Source organism: Orbicella franksi, chromosome 12, assembly GCF_964199315.1.
Source record: "Orbicella franksi chromosome 12, jaOrbFran1.1, whole genome shotgun sequence".
Taxonomy (NCBI): domain Eukaryota; kingdom Metazoa; phylum Cnidaria; class Anthozoa; order Scleractinia; family Merulinidae; genus Orbicella; species Orbicella franksi.
This window is the reverse complement of record NC_138156.1, coordinates 14,877,908-14,900,934: the sequence shown is the minus strand read 5'-3', so window position 1 is coordinate 14,900,934 and position 23,027 is coordinate 14,877,908. Positions and strand designations below refer to the sequence as shown.

Sequence of the window (23,027 nt, the reverse complement as noted above, 5' to 3'; positions counted from 1 at the left end):
TAGAGTGTAGTCATTTATTGTATTAGGACAGTTAGCAGTATGCGTATCTGCTTGGGATCACTGATGATTTTAATTGTATCTTTACTGAGAAGTTTCACTGGAAGTATTGTCATATCACAGTTATGATTGGAATGTTTGCTATTATTGTTTCGTGACTCTTGTCATCTTGTAATCTTCTATTATCTGGTAATTAGTTTATTCATTTCATTATATTTCAGTTTACGTTCGATTATCGTCAATTAAATCACCGTCAATCACAGCTGATTTTCCGTGATCTCTGGCTTTATTCGATTAGTAAAGCATCTCCCACACACGCTAGTCTCATCGCGACAAGTTGTCTAGCAAGTGACAATTCAGCCTTTCAACAGTCGCTGTGAACCTGACGTTACACCATCAGTGAAGCGTTTTTCTTCTCTCCTCTTTATTCACCACTGTATTAAAACAGTCATAAAAGCGGATCAAAAGTTGTCCTTTCATTCCTCTATCAATGATGTATTCAACCAAAAATATCGTAAGAAGAGACAATGCCATTGCAATAATGTCGCTTTATCTGAAGCTACAAACACAAAAAAACAAAACGTGTGTATATCGCATCTTAAAAGTACATCCAGTCAGCAGTTTTGCTCCTTGCATTTCCGGTCTACATACATTTGGTCGTAAACAACGATTTCGAGCTATTTCTTCGCTTCTCGACCATGTACCACGGAATGTACGGTTCAATTTAGCCAAAGACTTAATTCAGAATCATCGCAGACATGCATTTGCTTAGCTGTGATCTTGATGCATCTATTTAACTTCCTGGATAGATTGTATTGATGAATTATTTCGATAGTCGACACACGACTGTGTTTGACCTGTTCGACTGTTCTATTTTCGGGTTTTTGCATCATCATCTGTGGTCTAAAAGTACATGTTCCGTGAGGCTAGCCAGTTAGATTTGACCTTTGCGCTTGAGTGTGTGCAAGATTCGGTCAAGAAAATGGAGCGAGAAAATTGAGGAGAGACCCATACTATATGACAAAAGCATCCTGAAGAAATTCCCAAGAGTTACAAGGTAGACTTTGTTTCAATTTATATTTCATCAAATTTGTTGGCCAAAAACCTAATCAATCAAATGTAGATAACAGATACGATGATAGAAAATACTTCTGAAGCTGATATTCTCTATTTAAAGCCTGATTGAGCCAAATACTAGAGCCCTCAAAATTTCCAATTTTTCAATTTTTTGCGATTTGCCTCAGATGCCTTCGACACCCATGGCCAGAATATAGTTTTCCCCAAATAGATTTTATGATATTTAGAAACTTCAATATCTATGTAAGCTTTGCTGCTAATTTGGTTTTTTGGGAAAGAGTACTTTGGGAGAAATTACGAATATGGTTGTGCTTGTTTTTTCTGCTTGTCAAAATGGCTGACAGGCAACATAGTAGGACGAGCATTGTCGTCTTTATTATAAAACCCAAAATACTTTAATGGCAAATTTTATAAACTGGGAGAGTGGCTGTACCATCTGTATGAATTTCATTTGAATTGGTTCTCATGCACCCGAGAACCAGACTCATTTATTTTTACTTCTTGAGAGTAAATTTTTTGGACAAAACATAGACCTCAGGCCGACGTGATCAAGTGCGGTTACCATGGCAATGACACACCTGCTGATCCAAACATGGCTGTTTTTGTTCATCCCCCAGGTTCCCTACCTCCACACAAAAAATGAAGGGGGTTAAAAATTTTCATTTCCAACTTTGCTTCACTTTCCTGGAGAACTGCTCTTAAGGCTGCAATGGAACTAGATATTCCCTGGATACTCTAGACAACGTTTTCCTTCTATATTCTTCACCATCAGCATACCTACATTGGTCACATGAGCTGGAAGTGTGTTCCTCTCTTTTTGCTTAATTTTCTCTTGTTTCCCTTGACAAAGGAAAATAACCCTTGTTTCCTCATCACCTTGTATCAACTTGAAATGAAACATCATTGTGTCCTTGCATGTCCTTAAAAGCAGAACCTGATAATGCTATTTTGCAAGAAAACTTATTTCTGTATATCTCATTTGATGAGAGAATGATTAATGTTTTCATTAAGACGGTATTGCCTTGATTTTTCGATATTTCCAAAGTTCACCTTTCACCCACATTTACTGCCAACTATTTCTTGGTGAACCAGAAACAAAATTGATAAATGTTTAAACACATGACATCGTCCACCCTTTTCAAATGTAATAGCATGATCATTTTAATTGTAATGCCTTCTTATCCAAATGTTACTTTGTTTCTGTGGTACCTTATTAGCGAACACTGAACTATTGCTCATACTCTAAATATGGAAATCAACTGCATTATTCCCTAAACCAGATAATATTAAACATAATCCAAAAAATATATTAATATATTTGTTCAAGTTACGAGTTTGCTCACAGAGCACTTTGATTTGAGTTCAGCAGGTGATAGCCACTTTGATAATCAAAGGAGTGGAATTGCTTCTGATGTGACCACTATACACCACCATAAGCAAAACTTGCCTCAAAAGCCTGCCAAGTTTAATTATTGTGTTGCAGTGTATTGTTCCTTGACCCTTCCTATATACTTCCCATTTGACATCATTATCAGGAAAGATTTTTGGAGATCCCAACATTGAAAACACTGGTATTGATTCAGATATAAGCTTAACACCTTCCACTAAAGCTTCCGTTGCCATTGCTCCAGTGCACATCAAGAGCAGCAACACAAATAAGGCATACATGTATGGAACACCTACATCTATTGTCACATTGCAGGTAAGGTGAACTTATGTGTAACTAGTTATTTTTCTACATTTTTTTCTTCTGAAAGATCAGTGACAATTTCTACAAGCACTGCATGTATCTGATGTGTGTTTCTTATATCAGAGAACCGGTTTTTTAGGTTACATGAGCAAGGGCTCTCTGTATGACAGAGATCTAGAAACCCATTGCCATGGCTCCTGTGTTTATTTCATAATAAGAGATAAAGATGGCAAGTTCTTGTTTGGTATTCCTCAAACTAACCTTATTAACTATATTAGATACATACACTTCATTTAAGTTTGGATTTACAGAGTAGCATATACATGCTAATTGCTCTGAGGGCTATCTAAACTATAATTAAAGTAAATACTGCATGGAGACTGGGAGACTGGAGCTAGAAGAGACATGCTTTTGTAAGCCCCAGCTTAATGTGAATTTATGGGAGTTTGTGAAGTTTTTAATGGCAGATATATTTCAAAAACTTAAAGGGAAAAGCAGAAAGAGTAGCTCTACCTCTAGCAAAGAAAAATAACCAACCATTTGGAAGACAAAAGATCGAAATTTGACCTGTCAGAAAGGGGTTCATGGAGTCAATGAAGTGCGTTCTGTACTAGAAATGGTGAAAGACGTGTTGCCTAAACTTGACATTGTCCTTAAAAAACTGGAGGCGATGGAAACAAAACTTGACAGCCTTGAAAGCTATGTCAAAAATGTGGATGCTAAAAGGAACGGATTAAAGTGCACCTAACCCAAAATTCGCTAAAACGAATCTACTGGTTATTTGAATCACCTCTACCAAAAAATTTTTGAATTCCATTAAATCCTCCACTGCCATTTTGTTGTCCGAGTTTGAGGAGAATGAGTCCAGCGGCTATTGTGATGTCTACCCAGGAAGGTTGAATATCTCATGTCCTCTCATTTCCTTCAGGATGGTGCAGTACACATTCGAAAAGTTCGCAGAAACGCCTTCCAGAAGTGCTATCGGCTGTTTCAGCAATATCCCAGATTTAAAGAAAGATATACTGTACAATGTACTGGTAATGATCAGTCAATGGTGCAATAAAGACATGAACAATGGTTGATTTTGTTGAACCGAAACAAGCGAACTGAGTCTGAGAGAACCATTGAAGAACTCTCACTGGAATTGTTCTGCAGACTTTCAAATGCTATTTTCGAAATTTCTGTTTAAAGCCAACCAGCAATTTATAGAAATACTACCAACAACCTATATCTTCCAATCTCGCAGTATTTATAACATAGGCGGCAAAGTTGTGTGATCAATCAAGAAGTGTTACGACTGATATTCTGATATGTAAATAGGTCGCAACTGTACGCCACCAACCAACACTTATTTCTCTTTCGATTTAGATAAAAGTTGAAGATTAATCCTGTAGAATTACATGATCACAGAGTTTTTCGGAGGTTTGGAAATCAGCAGTGTGAGAAACATTCTGTGCAATAGTGTCGAAAATTTGAGCTCGAAACATTATCTTCGGACCGCTTAGGGAACACAGCCTTTTCACTTATTGGATGAATTTCACTGCAAACGTTGAGAACATTTTACATTGGTTATTTGAAGTTACAACTTAAAACGTGTGAGAATGTGGAATCGGTAACTGTATGAAATGTTTACTTCTGCCTCACTTCCCACATCTTCAAAAATACAGGTCCAGACAATTCTACAATTTTCAATCGATTGAAGCCAGTGTTTTGGAGGTCATCAAGTCTCGAAAACTGCAACACTTACGTTGCTCTTATAAACATAATGCATTCCAGATAGTAAAACACAAACTGGATTTAATAGTACAGCCATATCTTGGCAAAATACATTCTTGCTAAGGACAAATATAAACGGGGTATAAGCACGCGTGGGAATTTTGTGTTCAGGTGACGAAATTACCATCCAAAGCAGTCCTGTAGTTTTCTTTCCTGCTTTTCGTTTGCCTGCTCCTCCACTTGCTCCACTGCTTCTCCTGCACCCTGAAGGTGCAGAAGACACCAGCAAGTGTTTGTAGATTTCTTGCAGACAGAGCCTTGCTTCGATGACATGAGCGACATTTTCTTTTTTCTTTTTTAACACCATATCTAGCTGTCCATTCCTAATATACAAGCAGTTGGTCTGCAAAGAAGTCTTCCCCGTCATCGTTTGAAATGTTGCATATTGCTCTCAAAGCTCTAAGCAGGGAGTTCACAGTTGTCAAACTTTTCTTTCAGAGTTTTCGGAATTGAAACTTAACTCTGACTCCAGTGACGAAAAAGAAATGATTCTGAAACAAAACTTGGACGTTTTATTCCCAAAATATATCGGAACAATTAGTTTTGTTTTCCATTCTCTCAAGCAAATACAGAGAGCTGACTGAGGACCATTGTGTTTGGTTCCTGGGTAGACATCATCAGCAACTACCACCCCAGACGCCCTAAAATGGGGTAATGCAACACTTCAAACGTGACTTTGAAAGGGCATAGAAAATCGAGAATTCAACCAAATTCAAAAATTTCTTTGCCCAAATGCTGTGAATAACAAGTGGATTCGTTTCAGCAAAAAAAATTTGGTGTTAGGTGCACTTTAACTAGAAAGTGGAAACTGTGGAGGCGACAACAAGAAATGCAATGAAATCTATCGAAGAGGATTGGCATTCCTGAACAGTGAGATCAAACTGCTAAAGAATTCGAAGAAAGACTGCACCACTCTCAGACAAGAGGTTCTTTATATGGGAGTTTACCACAAAAGGGAAAGCCTTCGTTTTTTATAGAATTGAAGCAGACCCTGAAGGTGCAGAAGACACCAGCAAGTGTTCATAGATTTCTTGCAGACAGAGCCTTGCTTCGATGACATGAGCGACATTTTCTTTTTTCTTTTTTAACGCCAGCAATATAGAATTTGAAACAGTTCAGAGAATTGGTCCCTTTAACCAGCAAGCACCCAAACCTCGACAGATCATCGCACCTTTCCTTTGATATCCGGATCGTTAAAGGGTCGTGAAAGGGTCATGAGCAACACTAGGAAATCGAAAGGTAAAAATTTTGGAATCTCTGTAGACTTGCATAAAGAATTTGTTGATTGAAGAAAGAAGGTGCTGCCTAAGGTTTTTGCTGATAAGAAGGCAGGCAAGTCAGCCTATTTTAGTAGGGCTGAGTCCGATTAACTGTTTATGAAGGGCAGATTATTTTCTGCTTAAATTTGCTACTCAGACTAGGTTTTTTTCTCTTCCCTTTTTGTAATGTCATGGAGCTGCAAAGTTAATTTATGTGGTCTTCATTTACCCAGTGGAAAGGAGATCTTTATTTTGCTCATGGTTCTGAACATAGTAGAGGTGTTTTGATTCATGCCAAAGAAAGGCTTGACTTTGAATTGAAATCGTGTATGCACAATAAGCAAGACTGTTGTACTATTTTAATAGCCATTGTGTAGGAGCAACCTTTTGTGTTTATTAATATTTATGTTCTAAATAAGACCAGTGAGCAGTGCATCTTCTTCCAAGAGATTCAAACTCAAGAGCAAATCTGCCTGTCATTTGACTTAATAGACAGCTGGAGAATTTAGGAATCTGAATGAGAAACCTTTTTCTTGGCAACAAAAAAATCTAATGCAACGAAGGTTAGATTTCTGGCTAACTTCCAGTAGTTTACGAGAAGATTTAGAGAGCATAGACATTATACCTGCGATTAAATCGGATCACTCAGCAATCACCTTGTTTATTAATGGAATTGAAAATCAATGTCATGCCCCCTCCTTTTGGAAGTTCAGTGCAAGCTTAATTGATGATGAAATGTGTGTATCACTCATTAGAAGACAAGTATTGCATGTTGATTGAGGAGGGTAGAGAATTTGAAGATCCTCAGGTCCTGTGGGATTATTAGTGCAGAATGCACTATTGGGATGGTTTTGGGGGTTGCCTGCCGCTACTGCTGTAAGGCACTAATGTGCTAAGGTGTAAACTTTAATGTTTGTTTAATTAATTAATTTCAATTAATTAATTAGTCTAGAGACAAGGAAATGATGGGGGTGAGCCGGGAAAGGTACACGTGTACCCTACGTAAAACATGTTATATCTATGTCAGTTAGGAGTAAACATTGCAAAGCTATATATTTGTTTCAAGTAACCCCTTGCTCTCCTTGTGGTACTATTCTCTTAAGAACAAAACCAATTTGCTCTAAACGCATGCGCAGATTAGTTAGCATTCGTGTCTTCTATACATTAGGTGGAGGATACACTGCATACGGGATAACACACAAATGTTGAGTAGTTTTCCTTATGGTAGAACCTAACATGTAAAAGGCATACATTCTAGCATTGTAACTGTTATGTACTATGTTTCCATGCAGTTTTTTCTGTCATGTAATATCAGGTACTAGGTAGCGCCACCTGTCCCTTTTTAGTGCAAAGTTAAACGTATCTTTTAGAATTACCCACAGGTCGGTTCAACAAATATCATGTGCTGTTTTGAAACTACAGTAGTATGTTTGTCACGGTTTAAATAAAGAAGGAAAATGTGAAGTTTGTCATTAGCGGCTTATTTATTTCTTGCCTTAACTGCGTCTGTAATAGAGACTAAAAAGTTCCGAGTTAGTGGCTTTAATATTCTGCAAATTGTACATTTGTGACAAAAGAAACCAGGAAAGTGCTCAAATATTGCTGCAGACTCTGTGGCACCTAATGAAAGTGCAAATTAATTTAATCAGTCTTTGAGGAGAGTCATTCATTGATGCAGCATAATATCGGCCAAGTAGTGCTGTTTACCTTCAATACTTCTCATTGAAACGCTTCCCGTTGGTATCAATCGATATTGTTGTGTATTAATTTTGAATTGTTCTATTGTTAACAACAAAGGTGGCAACAGAAAAAGAAAGTGGTATTCCGTGACTATCTGATAATTAAATTAGTTCTTGTTCATCTGTGATAAGAAAATTTGCATTTTGAGAAAAAACAAAATTGTTTCCCTTCCATTTCTTTGTCAGATATTTAACTTTCTTTCATTTATCCCCCAAAACAAGCTCATCTTCCATGTGGTTTGGAGAAAACGAGTTTCATGTTACATACCTTTTGCAAGGAATACAAAAGTATCAAGTCACAAAGTTGGTGCGAAGAGCTGAAGTTTCACGTTTGTTCAATGTATTATTTAATTTAAAATGAATGAAAATCATTGTGAAACACCAGAGTAAAATTTAAAAGCTGTCGTGGCAAACGGTAATTATACGTAATTTTCGGACCTTGAATGAAATACAACCTTGAAACGTACTCACTGCTAAGGGGAAAAGCTCTAGCAGACTACCAAGGTATATACAAACCGGAAGTGAACTGAGCAGAGGTGAGTATTTGTGGGACTACCGTGCCAGAGCTATCAATTGCAGTCTGCACTATCTGAGATTGTCTCACTAGTATTAAATATAAAATTCGACAAGAAACGATTATGTATAGTAAATCCTAGAGAAGGAAGAGCAACATTAACAAGTTTGGAAAAGAAGATAAAAGATTGTCAAATAGCATGTGATTAAGACCCAAGCTCAAAAAATTTGAATGATCTGGAATTTCTTCAAACAGATTATGACTGTATGTACTAGCTTATTTCATGAGGAGCCATTGTAAGATCAAGAGCAAACTGGTGTAAATATGGCGAAAAGAGTAATAAATATTTCCTCAATTTGGAGAACTCTTGAAAAAAGAAAAGTTACATAAGAAAACTAAACATGGAAAATGACAAAAGTATGACAAATCCTAAAGAGATACCAAATGAAATTTGATTCTTCTATGCAAACCTGAAAGAATTCAAACTCTGATTCTACTCTAAAGTCTATTAAAAAAGCTCTTAACTTGTGAAGGTGGCTACAGTACAGCCCAAAAATAATGCACGCACAAGAACTTCATTTTGCTTCCACAAACCTGCAACTTCTTGCGGCTTCTTGTGAGTCACTTGCGCTTAGATCCTGCAAGACGCAAGAACTTCTTTGCACTTAGAAGTGAAAACTGCAAGATTTTCTTTGCGGTAGGACTTTTGAAATGCAAGGAATGTTCGAATTTATATTTCTCCAGTGCCGGCATTTACTGTAAGAAGTAGGTAAGTATTAAAGCAACAAATTCATAACAAAACGTAAACAAAATATAGCCAAAGAAGAAGTTGATTCTCACACGTACTGCCGAACATTCAAATTGTTGACCTTCATCGAGGTGAATATTCACCAATGTTCACTTACTATGTATGCAGCTACCGTTACTCACGAGGTCTTGGGAAGTTTCTTAATGTTGTGACTAATATTTAGTTCTAAAGTTTTAGCCACATAAAGTCCAAACACTGTTGAAGTCATTCTTTGAGAGAGTTTTCGTTCGCGAATAAATCCTTTAGTAGATTTTATCACTGACAGTAGGAAGATTTTGGTCACGTGCTAAGCAACCTGTGAATCGCGAGTGTCTCATAACTTTACAGATTGAGACAGAGATAAGGCCTTTGGCTTTTTGTTGGTTTATAATTATTTTTATCAGTTAAGTAACAGCTAGTAAATGTTTATTGGTTGGTTCTGAATTAGATACTGAGTTCGCTTTGTTTTGTTTTTTGGCAACATGGAGGAAATTTTACTGTTTACAATTATTATTACAATGTGTCCCGGAGTCCCAGACCTGCTGTGTGGTAGTGGTGCAAAATGAGCTTATCAGAAATGGCTTTTTCTATCTGGAGTGGCTCCTGTGGCAAAGGTTAAAAAAACAACATATTTACTGGAAAGTAGATTCTAAGAGTAACCCAAATTTTAAAACAAGCAAGTTTCTCAGTCGGCAAAAACAAGCACAGGACTACTTCTGTCATGCATGCATGACAGAAGCGCGACTTTCTCACACATCAGTAATGTTTGAAACCTTATGCAAATTCAAAAGGTGTCCCCAACAATATGATTGTTATCTTAATTACTAAGAAAAGTATTCAAACTTGGTACATGCTGTCTTAAAAGATTTCATTCAATGGGGTTCTCTTCGAAATAAGAGGAATGCACAAGGCAAACTCATGAGATTTTGGTGTTCAGAAAATCATTTATGTGCTTATCACAATCATAGTTATACCGGTAATGTTTTACCACATTGCGAACAGGGTAGAATTTACGAAGTTTGCCTTTCAAGTCTCCTTGATTACCATTTGTTTAGAAACACAAAATATATTTTCTGCAAGAGCTTTTCGCCTGTAATAATAACTGCTTGAAAAGTTCTTAAAGAAATTTACAACATTGTAGCGTCTCATTTGTTTACACATGAAGTTTTTGCGGTTCAGTGGAGTTTGAATGAAACACAGATCACACCAGAAGGCGAAAACAACACTTGTGAAAGACAATGAATTTGGCATTCAGGAGCAAAAAGCGTTGGAACCCAGGCAAACTACACTGTAGTTCGATTTTTCTACATGAACTGTTTCTTCACGGGCCTCATTATTTGAAGATGTTTTGTGATTGTCGCATTATCTGCTAGCAGACTGTACAAGTGATCAGAAGGCTTTTTTCTGTAGGCGTCATGAACACGCAAGTACGTAATAAGCAAGTACGCTCGATACTATTTTCACAGTATAAGCAAACATAAATCCAGATCTAGTCTCATCTGTTCAAAATATATCTCTTCCCACTGCAGTGACTTATCTTATGGATAACATTGCAAGCAAGCGCTGAGCATTTCAACCACCAACAGGCACTGCAGCAACTTCTTGTGCCTTCTTGCGGCTTGCGGTAAGATTCATAAGTTCTTGCGGTTAGATTTTCAACTTCTTGCGGCTTCTTGCCGTTAGATTTTCAACTTCTTGTGGCTTCTTGTGGTTAGACTTTCAACTTCTTGCATTTCGAATGTTCTTGCGGGTAAACCGCCAAAACACGACAATTTTACTTCCCGTGGCGGCCCATGTGTTGTTGCGATGCAAGAACTTCTTTCACCACTTCTTGCGCATGCATTATTTTTGGGCTGTACTGTAGGTCTTGCACTACTCGGCAGAATTGAAATCATTAAAATGTTTGCTATCCCCAAATTTATGTATAAGGCCTTCCTAATCTAAGGCTCAAAGGGTCTTATAAAAGATGGGAACACACTGCTCTTATAAATGACATAGAAATTGTTGCCTAAAGATGCTTGATATCTGATCTTTGATTTTGTCACAGAAAGTCATTGCATTGAAATGATTTATTGAAGATTACAGTAGCCCTTGGAAAAATGTCCTCGAAACGTTCATGGGTGACATTGGTGGGAAATCTATTTTGTACTACAATTTTGATACTTGTAAACTTCCTATTTACTACTGGACTTCTACAAAGAGTGTCTCAATGTGTAGTCTGATATAAATACAACACATGTGGGTTCTGATGACAATGTTGTAAAACAAACAATATGGAACAATAAGTTTATCCTTATTGAGAACAAGTTGCATTGTACAAAACATCTGGCTGTCCATGGAATTGTTAAAATAGGAGATTTAATATCTGACAATGGTAGGTTTCTCAAAAGTGACAAATTATTGCAAGCGCAACTATCTCCTGTCCACGTTTTTAAATTAATGGGCATCGTTAATTCTGTTCCTAACGAATGGAAGCTTATCATCAAATAAAGTCAGCAGCATAATTTTGTCCTCCCTTGAACGACACGTTTCAAATTAACATAGAAAGCACTAAGGTAAGTGTTTTGAAAGTCACCATGAAAATACTTTACGGTGAATTTAAATGCAAAAATATCCAGATCTTTCTCTGGAATGGAAAAAATGTACTCTCTTCTGTGTACCGTCACACATGATACAAAAATTAGGGAATTTCGGTACAAATTATTAAATGACATTGTTTTTACAAATGATAAATTATTTAGATTTAAAATGATTTGTTCTCCACTTCGTCAATTTTTGTCAAACAGAAGTTGAGTCCCCTGAGCAATACTCTTTCATTGTGATGTAACAAAATCTTTCTGGCAGTTGCTATTTCCCGGGATTATTGAACAAAGGATAACCTCAACATCCTTAACACTGGAAAATGTTATCTTTGGAGTATGCAATGTTGTAGAAGACTTTCATTATTCTAAACAATCTTATTTTTGTTAGCTAAATATTGAATTTGTAAGTGTAAATTAAATATCATACATCCGTCTCTAGAGGCCCTTCACAGCCAAGGTTAAAGCAGGGTACCAGATTGAAGAAATTTTTACCCTGCTTCAGTTAATTTAGTCTTTTGTGATAGTGTATGTACCATAATTATTTGTTCGCCTGTAAGCCGATCTCGGCTATAAGCCAAGACCCGTTGAGAATAACTCTGAGATTGCCAGAGAATACGGGATCAGTGAGTCCATGGTTTGTTGCTAGCGAAAGATCAAGTGAACCTCTTCAATGGCAAGCTGAAAATATCAGCAAAACGAAAGACAAGGGGCTGTTATATGCCGAAGTGTACTGAATTGGATCAAACACTTCTGGAGTGGTTTTCTGAGCAAATAAATCAGGTCAAGTCCTTCGTTTTGAATCAAAATTACAACGTGAAATCCAGCTGATTTCTGTCAGATCGCATTACAGTGTTTACCAAAGTTGTTGGAATGACCGTTTCTGGCTGGTCAGTCAAAACAATTGCTTCTCTTTTTGCTGCAGTTAGCGAATGTAATTCTGTGGTTAAAGGCAAAGGAGTTGTTTGGTTAAAAGCACTGTCAAGAAACCTGGTCCTCTGTTAAATAAAGCAGTCGTGCACAGAATTTCCAGCAGAGGTGGTGAGGGAATCGTTTAAAATGGACAGGATCTTGAACGCTCTTGATGGCACCGAAGATGACGAGGTCTACCCTGTCAGATGATATGCCCAAACTAGTGGATGATGATGTGGCAATGGAGGATGAGGATGAGTTTTGAGACCCACAGCCAAGAACAAGACGACTGAAAACTCCATTGGTGAAGTAACCAAAACAAAACAAAGGAGCCATAACTTAAATAAAAGTTTGTGACCAACAGCAATTATTTATGCAAGCCAAATAGTTTGTTTGTTAGTGATTGCTTGACTTATAGCTGAATATAAACATTCAATTGAGGTTCTTGTAACGCTAGCAAATTTTTTGGCAGAAATATTTGGCTATAAGTCAAACCCCCTATCTGGTGGAGATTTCACTAGTTCCTGGTTTAATTTGGTGCAAAGATTGATCAGCTGATTGGCAAATAAATACAGTAGATACCTATTTATATAATAGGCCCCTCTGCTTCTTTTTGTTCTTTTTTGTGTGTGTCCACCCTTTGCATTTAGGTGATTTTTTTCTTTTTGATGTGAAATTGTAATACTAACATCATTGTAACTCTTCGCTTGTAACTACAACTACAAATAAAAAGAATAAGATACAAAAAGAAATAAATAAATACTACATGTTCAACTATTTTGCAAAGTGCCAGTAAAACAGAAAGCAAAGTCACGTTTTCCTTAATGTATATTGCATGCTCTGCATCTGAGAGAAGACAACTATGAGTGGTGTGCCGAAATGACGAGACCATATTCAGGTCAAATTGAAAATTCAGATAATTTCCTTTTTCATGTGGGCTTTCAAATGAGAAAAGAAATTTATGTTATGGGCACTTAAACCCTTTGACTGCCAAATTTTCACAAAAAATGTCATTTTAACCATTAAATCAGTTTTTGGCTGCCATGATGCTAAATATGCCTTTGGTTTGCTGAGAAAGCTATTTTTTACCAAAAAAGATAGATTTCTCCAAGATTAGGTACAAAAATGTACAATATTTTAATTTGGTGCACATGCATAAGCCAAAATTTGGATTTGTTTTGTTTTTGCCATTGCCCATTCCAAATTTTCTTGCTTCTCTCCTTTACTTTTTCTGGGCCCTTTTACTCTCGCTACATTTTGCGTTTCATATTCTTTCAGGCTGCGGTAAAAAGTTGGGTTTTAACTATGGGCAAAGCCTGGAAATGGGACCTTGATCAATTATAGGTATAATGGGCCATTTTACCATCATTTTTGAGCCAATACTGATAACCTTTTTATTCAAGTTGCTACATCAGAATGCAATCAATATCCAAAGCAGCCTGTTGTGCAGATAGATCTATTCTAGCTGTACTATCTGCTCGTCAGGAATTCCTGGTGACATTTAAATTGATGATGTCATAAGTGGTGCAAAGAGCACGACCACTCAGGAGGTGTATATGGGCCATTGGCAGTCAAAGGGTTAAGGCTCATGAAAATGCCCACATTATCATGGAACACTTTCTGACAATTGAAGGAAGGTCAGAATGTACCTCTGGTCACTTCATGGAAGATTTGTTGTCTGTCTCAATACTGTCGAACAGATACGGTCCATGAATGGCTTGACATGACTAGTACACCATACAGACCTTGAAATAATGCTTTTCCGATCGTACAGGTCAGAAAACAATGGTGACATGCATATTATTAGATGCGACTTGTACAAGCTGTGCAGGTCGTGAAACAATGCTTAATGGATCGAACAGGTCATAAAGCAATGGTGGACCTACATATCATCAGTACGACAGGTACTCTAACCTTACAACCCATACGGTTGGTACGGGTGGTGAAACAGTGGTTTATGAGTCGTACAGTTGGTGAAGTGCATATTATTATCGAGACTTAGGGTGTGTATACAAGTTGAAGACCCGTAGGACTCGTATGGGTCGTAAAACAATAGTACACAGATTATACAGTTGGCAAAATACTAATGATACTTGTGAGACAAACATGCTAAGGACAATGTATATTCCTCATTCTAAAACCGTGAATGTCCCAAAGGGCAAAGTACATTGAATATTTGAAAAGTGAACTGATCAACATGATCATGTGTGGGACAAAGAAAAAAATCTGAGTCCTTGACAGGAATCGAACCCATGACCTCGCAAACAACGCCCGGTGTCCTGGAGGTCATGGGTTCAATTCCTGTCAGGAACTCAGATTTTTTTCTTTGTCCAATGCTCACTTTTCACATCAGTGCTGATCCTAGCAGTATGCAGGACACCTGTCACATGAACTCAGCTAAATGACCTTGCTCTCAAGGAGTTCTCGTAGCTCAGCTGATAGAGTGCCTGCCCGGTGTTTGGGAGGTCATGGGTGCAATTCCTGTCTGGGACTCAGATTTTTTTCTTTGTCCCACCTCGTCCCATACTCGTGCCATGTTCGTAAGTTCACTTTTCACATTTCATTACCAAGCTCAAAAATCCACTAACTTTATTCTTTATTCACTTATTACAATGAATGTTAATTGTTCTCAAAGTGCAAGAGCCAAAAAGTGCCATATACAGCGTGTTCTTCGGAGTCCTAAAGTGGGAGAGTCCAAAAGTGCTAAACACAATGTATATTCCTTGTTCTATTAGTGGGAGTGTTAATATATAGATTTAGCCAGGCCTTAAAGTGGAGCTCCTGATAACAATAATTAACCAAAAAGGAAAAAGAGGATTTTTTTTCCTGGATCAGAAACACAAAAAATCATCAATTGTGAGTATGTAATTGTTCAGCATGTGGTTTCACTATTTTTCAAGTTAAGTTTTCTTTAATTGATAACTTATATACAATCCATGCACACTTACTTACTATACGAAATTACATTATTTCCACGCACAAATGAAACAAATAGCTAAATTAACATGTGTAACAACTAATTAATTCCTATTTTACACTCCTATTTTCATTGCTTCTAGTTATACTAAAAACATAGGCACGCAAGGCATGCAAGAGTTTTTTTTTGTGAACTAAAAGTCTTGGAGATAGGAGCATTCATGGAACTGTTTACAGTAATCATTTGATTAATTTGACAAGTTTTTTTGGTTGCGATGTACAGCATGAAAGAAACTGGGAGTTTATGATGTACATACGATGTTACATCAGTAATGGTAAGATAACTAAATAGTAAGCCATAAAATGTTTGACTGAACAAACTACAACAACCTGACACGTCTCCAGATTAATGTAGATACCATCTTATTTTCTAACAGGCAATTTGATTCATTCTTTGATACAACCCACACTGTGACTGGTGTGACACATGCATAACTTCCTCACTCACTGATCACATAGCCCTTCCAACCCCCAAAAGGAATTTTCACTCAAAAACAATCAAGTTAATAGAACTTTTCGCATTTTATACAAGTTGTAAGTTTACCCTTTTTACATAACACAACACAACAACACTACTTCACCGAAAATAGAAAGAAAGAGAAAAAAACCTCTCTGACACTTTGAAAATCTGATTTAGTTAAATTGCACTTCAACTTGGTACCACAGTCTTAAAAGAACATTTGAACAGTTTTCATACTTTTTACCTTTAAAAATATCGGACTGAAAAGAATGTCATAAAATGCCCATCAAATAAAAACATTAAACTGCTACTGCAGAGATGTAAAAACCGTCCAGAAATGAAAGCTTCTTTTTTGTTTAATATCCTGGGAACAATAGCCGATAACTTGCCAGCTCTAATTGAATTTACTTCCATATAAAAAACAAAAGTGTTAAGTTATCATTTGTAACTAAAGATAATAAACATCTCGTGGGAGCAAGTGGTGATGATTCGTCAGCTCTAATTGAATTTACTCCCTTGTAAAAATCAAGAGTATCAAATTACCCTTTATAACTAAAAAATAACTAGACGCTCTAAGAGCGTTTACTCGGGCTTTGTACCACAGTATCAAATCGAACTTTACGAAGACGCGTATTGGACACAATAAAAGCAAATTAAATAAACAGGATATTTTAGCACAAGAGTTCCGCTTACATATTTACTATTCAAGTTGCTTCGTTGAGTATCCTCATCCTATCGCAAGTTGTGAGTTTAAACCATTTTGGTTCAAGAATGAAGCGCAGCTGTCTATGCATTGATGGAGAAGTTGTTTGCAAAGAATTTTCGAGGTCTTTTTACAACTTATGGCGATTACTTTTTACATGCTAGTAGAAATTGTACAAAGTTTGTTTACTGGTCGTGGTGATCCGAGTAAATTGTGTAGCTGAACATCTTTGCCATGTTGTGATCTTAAACCCTTTTCAAGAGTCAGATCTCCTTTGGAGAGCGAATAATCCCTTTCGCGAGAGCCAAAACAAATCATGATAAACTCCTTCGTGAAAACAACAGTCCTGTGACTAGGCTCAAATTGCATTGCACATAATTTGCATAAACTTTCAAGTTGTGTATTTTGCGGATAACTTCCAAGAATTTGCGACCCTTAATGCAGTTTATGAAGAAATATTCAAGCTACTTATTTTTATTGACGCAAGGCAGGAGTATAGCTGGTTTTCACATGACGTCACTAAAATTCCAACTACAAAACTATTGATCTTCCTGAGATTTTACTTAAATGATGTATAAGAGCATCTGAAAACTAATATTCATACAAATTTTCGCTCTGAATGGGTTTTTGGTTTTGTGGTACGCTACGCTTGAATTTTTAAGCTTTTGCGTGACACGGCAGTTACGTGACAGCTTAGAGAGCTGTCATGATGGTTAAAAACATGTCTTATTTCGAGGAACTTGGCTATTTGAACAGTTCATGTCTTAGAAAAAGTATTATTTTAATGTTTTAGAGTTCCTTGAGGGATAAATTCACGTTTTTGTCGCAAAACTCAGTGACGGATGTTTCTGTTGTTTTCCGACCGCCATGTTGGATGGGCACCAGCAAAGCGTCTCCATACAAATCTCTATAAATTTGGGTAAAAAATTTCTCTGCATATCTCGCATAAGAAAAATTGCTGTGATCAGAATTTTGGCCAAAGTCTTTGCATATATACCTGCTTTCATTTCCCAGATTCTGGACTTTACCTATTGACTGGTTTTGATTTTGATTTTGATCTATTTTGTATTGCGTGACACTGAAAACCAGCAATCCTTAAAAAGGACCCTCATTTATAAGGGAAGATGAGGCCCTGGGGAGGGGTGTACACCCGGAAAAATTGGGCGGGGATGTGTGGCCTGCTTCCCAAAATCCTCACCCTATTTATGACCAAAATCTGCGATATTCCCTACCCTATTTATGACCTGACCATAAATTCGAAACCCTATTTATGACCTGACCCTTTAATAAAAACCAGGCCTGTTTCAGACCTGCGTTACAATTACTTCCGTGGTTCAGACCAATGTTAAATTACTGTTAACATAATTTGTGAAGGGTTTTTGTTGACTTTCTTTTCGGTAGTGATCAAAAAGTGGCTTCTTCTTAAAAACATACCCATATCAAGGCTAGAGTGCAAAATCCACAGCCTATTTATGACCAAAATGGCTAAAAGCAGCTAAAATCAATACCCTTTTTATGACCAAAACAGCTGAAAAACCATACTCTTTAGGGCCGCACATACCTATACAGCCCATATGAGGGAGTACCCCCCCCCCCCAGGGATGCGGCATTCTGTTTTGCTATTTATTTTGGTTTCATGCTCATCTAGTTGATGTCACGCAACATGATTTTCTTTTGCAGTCAGACACAGTTCTAAAAGAATTGGCGATTGCTAAGACTGCTAAACATATTTGAACTACTGGTGAAATAACTGGCTAAACTATCGTCAATGCAGATTTTCCTTTGGACTTGGCAAGAACATTGGTTCGTCAATAATCCCGCCCAATTCCCCACACAATCAAAGGTTTAATTCTCCCACACAATGTGCCTCCAAATTCACACGTTATTTTTTTTCCTGCACCCTATTAGAAAGCCAACCAACTTGGAGGTAAGATATTTAATTCAAGTTACCGAAAGTTTTATGTTTACAACTTTGGAGATCAACATATTTTGCACAGTGCAAGAAACAACTCGGATGTTTTTAATGAGCTACAACTCCAAAAACGTTTTCGCATTTAGCTCGTTCTATTGCAATATGATTTGTTTTACTGCAATGTTCTAAATAATAACAGCAGTAACCACATACCATCATTGACTGCCTATTTTTTGCCAGTATTTTCATAGATTGAACTCATACCGCAATCGGCTCACTTGTTATCTCACAAGAATGTTTCGATCGTGAACTTTGCTTACCTGGCTGGCTTTCAAGCAATATAATTCGTGGACCGACCCTGTCTGAAAACAATTGACATCTTTGTATGTGAGATGAACGTATAAGGCAGGATTATTGCCAAAACTTTCTTTGCAAAACACCACATTCTGTCACGAAGAGTGAGCAATGTCGCATTTCTTGTCCCCAGTTTCCATGGTCTACGCATGGAAGGCCTGGGACCATGACCCCCCTTTTGGCGACCAAAATGCTTGCAGTTTATGACTCAGGCTTTCCTACGGAAGCCCGAGTAAAAATATCTTGTTATATTTGCATGCAACGAGAACAAAACAATTGTTCCCTGCACTTACTATTGTAAACGTTAGAACTGTTTCAAATCTAAATAGTCTCGTCTCCTCTAAACATGTCCTCAGAACTACAAGCGACGATTAGTGACCTCTAATTGAATTTACTCCTTGTGAAAAACAAAAGTATCAAGTTACCTTTGTAACTAAAAATAAACATATCTCGTTCCATTTGCAATGCAAGGCTCATTTCTTTCATAACTAGTCACCATTACACTGAACATTATGCACTCTAAAGCAACCCAATGTATGTATGTAACTATCACACTGCTCCAAACCAGACAAAAAATCACAAACCGGCAACATACACATCAGTCTTTATTTTTCAATTACCAAAGTCCTTGTGTTTAATACAGTAAAACGCTCAAGACTTCATATACCTCCTATAAGTTATCTTGAACAAAAATAATTTCCTTTTTCTTCAACTACAATTTGGTTGGCTATTAATGTGAATAAGCAAAAACCCTGATAACATTGAAGAGAAAAGATTTAGTTTCATTAAAGAGGCCCTGTTGGGGGGGAGTACCCATGTCCCCTGTCTGAAATTCGCTACCAGCCATGTCGGCATTTCGCAAGATTCCTATGTCGCCTGTCGGAATTTCGTCTCAGAGGAGCTGTGTCAGGAAATTTGACCTTGTTTGATGAAAACGAAGCTACACGTATAACACATCGTAATACCTTTGTTTATCAAAAAAACCAACACAGTGGGCATGTACTAAAACCTGAAACCACGAAACGAAACAAGCGAAACGAGTGAAACGAAACCACCGAAACGACTGAAACAAGTGAAATGAGTAAAACATTAAGTAAATAAATAAAAAAGTTAAAAAAAGCCTCAATCTCTAGCATGTTACTATGGCAGCCGGATCTCGTACCCAGATGCTGCTCTTAAGCCACATGTGTGACATCGTGACATCACAAACCTGAAAGCCTGGGGGGTAGTTTGGGAATTTCTGGGTAGGGATGTGCCGCTAGGACCCTGGAACCTTAGTCTAGATAAAATCTTTAACCAACTGGTCAGTTTCACGAAAAACGATACCCTATTCTAGACCCAAACACTCTGATTTATATACCCCATCCTAGAGTAAGCTGCTTGAAAATCATACCGTTCACCGCGGCACATACCTATATAGCCCATATATGACAGTGCCCCCCCCCCCCCCCCCAGGCCTGAAAGGTGGATGAGCGCAAGCCTGTTGAGCAGGAAGACATCAAGAAAAAGGTGGGTATTTTCACATTCTGAAAGGTATTCTAGTTAAAATAATAAATCTAATTTCAGAGAAAGGTTTTCTGGTCGTATCGTGGATGCTTAGATGGTGGCGAATTGAATGGTCTTTTTGAGAATGTGCATTCTTCATGCAAACCAGGACTTTCTTTAATATATATCTCTAAAGAAAAACAAGGGCGACTTGACAGGCTTTAATCATATTAACGTCAGGCCTTCGTGACTCCTGCAGTTCTCAAAGTAATTTCTTATTAGGCACTCAGCTTCACGGATACTCTTGAGATTGTGTTTCCGTACATCCTGGGCTCGATGTTGTCGATTCGCCACCGCCTAAGAATCCACGAAACGACCAGGAAACCTTTCTTTGAAATTACATTTCTTGTTCTAGCTAGAATCCCATTAAAAATGTGAAAAGTACTCACCTTTTTCTCGATGTCTTTGTGGTCGTGGTCGACACCCTTGCGCTCATTCATCTTTCAGGTTTGAGATGTAACGATGTCACACATGTGGATCTGGGTACAAGATCAGGCTGCCATAGTAACATACCAGAGATCAAGGCTGTTTTTTTTTCACTTTTTCATGTATTTACTTATTATTTGACTCGTTTCGGTCGTTTTGCTCGTTTCAGTGGTTTCGTTTTGGTGTTTTCATTTCACTCATTTCGGTGGTTTCATTTCGGTTGTTTCGTTTCGTTGTTTCGGGTTTTAGTACATGCCGACACAGTGCTATCAAGTCTCACACATTGAGCATGAGGCTCACGTAAACGAATTCAATCTTGCGCTCTCACACTGAAACTATTTCTCACGCATTGAAGGTTCCTTGCTGTTTTAGTTAAGTACATATATAATTAAGTATCTCTTGGTATATAGTTTACTCCTTTTACACTTTGCACTTGCCTCGAACACTTTTCAGCAGTAGGAATTCTTATGCAGAGCCAGCATTTCTCCGGTCAGTAGGTTTAATGATTACTTTATGGTTACTTTTAAAGCATCACATTTCGACTCAGCATTTAGGAAAAGACTTCTTAGCTACTTAAATTTATCAAAATTTTCTAAGGGGCTGGGGGCATGCCAGGGGGCATATTGGGGGCATGCTTTCTAAGGGCTTGGGCATGCTTTCAAGTGCTGAAGTTGCTAATCTCCTAGGGGATGTGGGGGCATGCCTCCCCCTGAGAAACTTTGAAATTTAGATGCTTGGAATTGCTATTTTCAGCCATTTTCCAGTCAGTATTTGGACCTAAAGTACAATCGAACCTATGACTATTTTTACCATGTTTATGTTTAACAACCGTTCTTTAACTCAAAATCTCAATGGCCTCAATTAGATAATCTCTCCTATCTATAATCTTCCTTTGAATTTGATTTAACCCTTATCTTCTGCTAAAGACAAGAAGACCTTGGCAGCTTTCCCCTGTCTCTCCTTTCCTTCCATAATGCCATTTGTTGATAATACAGCTTCATATTCTTTTACTCATGGTGACCCACTAATAAAAATATGAAGCAGACAGTCAAAGATCTCTTTCCTTTTTCCTTAAGCATGTTTTCAGGCGTTTTAGGGCACTGCTCACTCAGCGGAGAGTGAGAGAAAATACTCAGCAATGACGGACTCGATTTATTCCACGTTGGACATTTTAGCATATATTAGAAAGCCTGGGTTTCATGACCCGTCGACATCACGTGTGAGAGAGGAAAACACATTTAAAACTCTGGAAATGCATCTTCACTCCAATTCAGATGTTTAAAACAATCACTGCATTCTCAGTTCCAAAATTCGCTGTCGATCTATCTTGCCATAGGTGTCGCTTTCCCTATTTTGCTGGAGTAGTCTGTCGTTTGTCACTAATTCATAGCTTTTGTGTCACCGTTTCAAGGCTGTGTTGCTTGTCGGAATTTACCCCTAACAGGGTCTCATTAAAACGTATCTTCTCATTCCAGTCGTAAACAAGAACCATTATAATTGTAAAATCGTCACAGAATAATGTCTTTTTGTTCTGTTGACGAAATTAATCGTAGTCTCTTCGCTTTTAACATTCTTGAAACTTATCAATGGATGCTGAAATGAACGACACGGCTGGAACACTTATTACGAACTCTGCAGCAATATTTAAGTTTCAATACAACACTCAAACGATTTGAATGTGATCACAACCTCGTCACATTCCCAGTTGCGCATCCCCCCCTAAAATACAATTGATCCTGTCATAGAAACCACATCAACTTGTTTTTCATTCACATCTTAAACTTAGTAGTAGAGCAGCTCAAAGACTCAATTCAAAAACTTATCTAATGGGAAAAGCTCACCCTTCATCGCATGCTGGTAGTTATGCTGGTAGTATGGGAAACACCGTTTCTTTGACTGATTATCCAGTTGCATATGATATCAAACCTGCCCAAAAAAAACCTCAGCCTAACCCACAAAAATGTCCAAGTAAGCCCAATATATGAATACTTCCTCCTCCTTTATAGAATAAATATGGCTGTTCTGATCTGTATCGAGGTCAAATCTTTTCACATACCATTTACCTTTACATCAAGAAATTTGATTGGTTGTTTGTTTTAGATCCAATCTGATTGCTGTGACATACATACATCTCTCACTCACTTACTCACTCATCCATTGAACCATCCATAACATACCCCAACGCACCGACTAAGAGGTATTTTTTTTACCAAAAAAATAACTCAAAAATTGTCAAGAGTTTACTTTGAGATTGACTATAAATTCATCAGCCATGCAAGAATATTAATTGGGAGATAAAAACAAGGAGAAGATAACACTAT

At 37.5% G+C, this 23,027-nt stretch overlaps 1 protein-coding gene across 4 annotated transcripts in view; it reads left to right on the top strand.

Annotated features, from left to right (window-relative positions):
* Positions 1–395: 395 nt before the first annotated feature.
* The window catches only part of LOC145462394 (uncharacterized), a 238,699-nt gene continuing 216,067 nt past the window's right edge, over positions 396–23,027 (top strand). For 2 of the 4 annotated variants that reach the window (XM_081445910.1, XM_081445911.1), the window contains exon 1: positions 396–2,776. In XM_081445910.1, coding sequence (XP_081302036.1) covers positions 2,741–2,776 — 36 coding nt within the window. In that variant the 5' untranslated portion in view covers positions 396–2,740. Of the gene's footprint in view, positions 2,777–12,582; positions 14,871–23,027 lie in introns of those variants that run through there. The other 2 variants (XM_081445909.1, XM_081445908.1) reach the window with 2 other exon arrangements.